The sequence below is a fragment of the Galendromus occidentalis genome, unplaced genomic scaffold (genome assembly GCF_000255335.2).
Source record: "Galendromus occidentalis unplaced genomic scaffold, Mocc_1.1 scf7180000077438, whole genome shotgun sequence".
In the NCBI taxonomy this organism is placed as follows: Eukaryota; Metazoa; Arthropoda; class Arachnida; order Mesostigmata; family Phytoseiidae; genus Galendromus; species Galendromus occidentalis.
In genome coordinates, this window is record NW_003805426.1 from 262,523 (window position 1) to 266,415 (window position 3,893).

A 3,893-nucleotide genomic window follows, 5' to 3' on the forward strand; every position below is an offset into this window, starting at 1 on the left:
TTCCTTCCGATAGATATCGGCTTGCATCTCATAATCGGCACGCGTCAGAAGTTCATGGTACCTACTTCAATTCGTGTTAACGCGCCCGATTAGGTCGCTGTCAACGTCCTGTGGACGTTTATGGCGGTCGGTGGCGCCCGACGGAGAATTGAGTGCTCAGCGTGTCTGTCGCATCTTCGGGGATCGTTTTCCATGAACTTCACTGCGTAAACTCCCCCGCGTGAATTACTTTTGCGTGAACTCCACTCTTCGAGTTCCGACCCGTCGATCTCATCCCAGGGAAGGCCACTGGCGGGAATCGGTGCTGGTATGATGCTAAGAACCAACACGTTTCGGATTCTCGCCCGGAAAGAGAATCCCCGAACAGATGCGTCGATCTCCACCGATTTGCACGCTATGCTCGATGGATTGGAATGGATCCGAGTCCCGAAAATCAACAAAATTCCGACGTCGCGTTCCGCAGATGCTCCAATACTGTTTTCGAACGCTCGGCCCGGGATTCCGATTCACTCTTAATCAGTGCATCGGAATTCCGATAATATTCGCGGCCAACCGCGATTCGACCGAAAGCGCTTCTCAGTGAGCGTGTCTCCGGAGGGCAGTTCCTTTGTGGCGGCCGATGACGACCTAGACAGCCAGTGTGTCATTCATGACAAGAGCTGAACATTGGACTGTTCCACGGTCTATCAAAGATATCTTAGTCCACTTCAAGGGTCAGTCTCTTTGCCGTGAAGCTCATTGCGCTCCTGATAAGCGAGCGGTGCACGATAAACTCAAACGGCACCTAGCAACAGACGAGAACATCGAAACTCGAGCGTTTCCAATTAGTGGCACAATAGACAATCGAGTACTGCTCCACCGCTCATCTGACAGCCTTAGGAAGCGAGCGAGTCGAGATAATCCCGTCTGGAGAGTATTCGCTCCCTCGCGATTCGGAAGATGCTTTCCGAGTCGGCGACCTTTCCGAAAGCTCAGATACGGTCCTGGAGGAATTTTTCCACTGGAACGCGACATCCGAAACCTTCGAATCGAGATCGTGTTCCGCCGGAAGCGGTATGAGAGAGCGCTCCTCGGGTCCGAACTGCGGTGTCCGAGTTAAGAAACATGGCAACACAACAAAATATCCTTTATTGCACCACTACCTAGAATTTGTCTGTTGGGCTGTCGACTCGTTGATTGGTCAAAGTCTTTTCGAATCTTTGCGCCTGACAATGTATGTGTGTGTGTGTGTGAGTCTTCAGATATGAACATTTGGCCACTCCAAAGAATGTTTTCTGATGTGAGGGGAGTTTTTGAAGCAAGGGAAAGATATTTTTTTCAGTGTTCGTGAGGATGTGCAAGGAGGCGGGTGCGTGGTTTCGTATGGAAATAATTCTTTTCCTTCTCAATGGCAAAATCCGCTCTCCCACAGCTTGAACTCCAGCTCTCCGATCTTTTTAAGGTATGTGGCAGTAACGGAGCTCTGTGGATCTGCGCAGAAGGGTTTCAACTCCGTTCCGGCTTAGGCAGTGTCCTCCACGAAGTCGGATTCGTTGCAACTCCGAAAATCCATTGTGATCGGAGAGAATACTGGCCAGGGCGTCAGTCATGCCGTAGGCTTCGTGCAGTTCGACGCTCCGGAGACCTCTGCAGTGTTTCAGGAGCATGTGGCAAGCTTCTTGAGATATGAACTTTCCCTGTCGAGGCCGCATTGTGAGGAAGCGCAGTCCGGCAAAGGGTTTCTCTCTCCCGTATTGAAGCCGATGTATCGGGTCGGAGTTACAGCCCAATAACGTGAAATGCTGGAGATCCAGGGAGACCAGATTCGGGCAGAAGGAATGCGTTTTCGGCAGTTCGATCACGTCGAAATGAACGAGACTGAGATGCTTGAGGTTTGGACCGATGGCCCCCAGCAGAGGTAAGATATCGTCGGTGTACGACGAGGGGATCACATGACTGTTCTCGAGCCGCAAGCAGGTCAAGTGAGGCAAATTCGAAAGTTGTTGCAAGTTCATGATCTCTTGAGTTATGAGCGAGATACTCTGGAGTCTGGGGAAAGTCAGCACTAAGTTCTCCATGCTGTTCCATCCCATCACTTTGTTGACTCGGAGCGATCGAATTTTGGCACATCGGGCAACCGCCGAGGGCTCGGACTCGGCCATGGCCTGCATGAGCCCTTCGAGGTCGATGCAGGTTACGTCGTCGACCTCAGGAAAAATCTCCAACAACATCAGGAGAGCACTTCCGCTCAGCGACGACGGTACCGAGAGGCGCTTGAGCGTTTTTCTCATGGCGAATTTTTCCCTCCGGGCTAGAGCCTGAACCTTGGCAACGTCCCCGCAGGTTATCGACGGATGGAGAATTTCCAATTGGCGGAGTTTTGCGCAGTGTCGCGCAACGCACACCAGATCCTCGTGATAGGCTTCCTGGAGAGCGCACTGCTCCAGGTTGGGGCAGCTCTTGACGATTTGTCGGATCATCGACGGCGCTTCGGGATGGTGTATCCAGCTGCCGACTAGTCGTAGTCGTTTGAAGTTCACACCGTGCGCCTTTACCAATTCGAAAATCGCCCCGATCTCACAATATGTCAAATCGTCGATGCACCGGAAGTCGAACTCTTCGAGATCATTCGCGAGCAGTTGCTCGGCTACGCGTTTCAGCGGTTCGGAGCTGCTCTCGTCGTTGAGGACCGAGTGGAGAACTTCTTGGAGGAGAGTCGATGGACACACGTTGAGTTGGTACGGTGGAGGTTCGCTTCGGCCTTCGGTCCTGGCCCACAGCAGTAGATTGAGTTTCACTTGTTCGATGCATTCCTGCCGGAGGGTCCATCTGAGAGCCCGAGGCTCGGGGTTGAGCTTCCGCCTGACGAGATCATCGTTTTTGTACAGCACAGGTTGGAACGCCATTGCGTTAGTTCTGGTTTTCGCGTGGATCACATTCAATATGGCCGCGAAGCTGCCATCAGCTGGCTCAAGAGCTGCGTCGTCGTCGTCGTTGAATGTGGTGAGCGGGAAAGCGAGCCAACAGCCAACCAGCCAACAGAATGTCAGCCATTTAGACGTTCAGAACGCGCGGACGGACAGACGAGCCCGACAGACACAGCTAGGGATATTCTAGTGACGACGAACGACACAGCGCTGCCTTCCCTCCCCTCAACAGGGCTGGCTCCACCGCTCAGCGACGACGCGACGGCGGTCGAGCGCGAGAAACACGCCGCGGTCGACGTCGACCGCGCACACATCGTCCCTCCACATGTTCCATGACGTATCGCCGACCGCGCTCGCTCTTGCTCAGAAGTCGGACCTCGGGACAGCTGATCTCTGCGGCGGAGATCTCTTTCGGATCTGTTCGCCTTAGTCCTCGACACAGAGGAGCTCAGTCAGTCGGCTCTCGCTGAGTTTTCGCTTGAGAATTTCCTCGGGAATAACCACGTGGTCAGATTTCGCTCGACGTTCGATTACGTTCCCGGTGGTCGACCCAACATTCCAATATGTTGCTTTGGCCTCGGGACAAGGGCCGATGCGCGATGGGGAGTCTCGATTTTGCTCGCTTCGAGATGAGTGTCGGAAGGTTTTTGACGTGAACCACGTCTATAAGGACACTTGTGTAAACACCGTTACGGAAAAGGGAACGGATGTGACGTCAGGCACCACCCAGTGAAAAACTCACCTCCACTGCATGGAATACTCATATTTATCTTCATTGCCTCCGAAGAACTCTCTCCCCAGGAGGCAAACACCTGCTCAAGAACGATTCCATGACCTCCGCCACTGAAAGACTTCTGTCCCCAAGACGCGCGGAGATTTGAAAAGAGCCCAGAGCAGACGACGGCGAGTTACTCCGCATTCGTTCCAGCCCCTCTTCTACTTGCTCGAATAACCTTCGAAAACGTCTCTGGCCATATTTATGCTGTT

At 53.2% G+C, this 3,893-nt stretch overlaps 1 protein-coding gene across 1 annotated transcript; it reads right to left on the reverse strand.

Annotated features, from left to right (window-relative positions):
- Positions 1-1,436: 1,436 nt before the first annotated feature.
- On the reverse strand, positions 1,437-2,885 carry LOC100904181 (uncharacterized). The gene has a single exon (XM_003743057.1). The coding sequence runs from the start codon at positions 2,883-2,885 to the stop codon at positions 1,437-1,439; it is 1,449 nt and encodes a 482-aa protein (XP_003743105.1).
- Positions 2,886-3,893: the final 1,008 nt, after the last annotated feature.

Coding starts and splice junctions, on each gene's coding strand:
- LOC100904181 (XM_003743057.1), bottom strand. CDS start 2,885: ATGGCGTTCCAACCTGTGCTGTACAAAAACGATGATCTCGTCAGGCGG.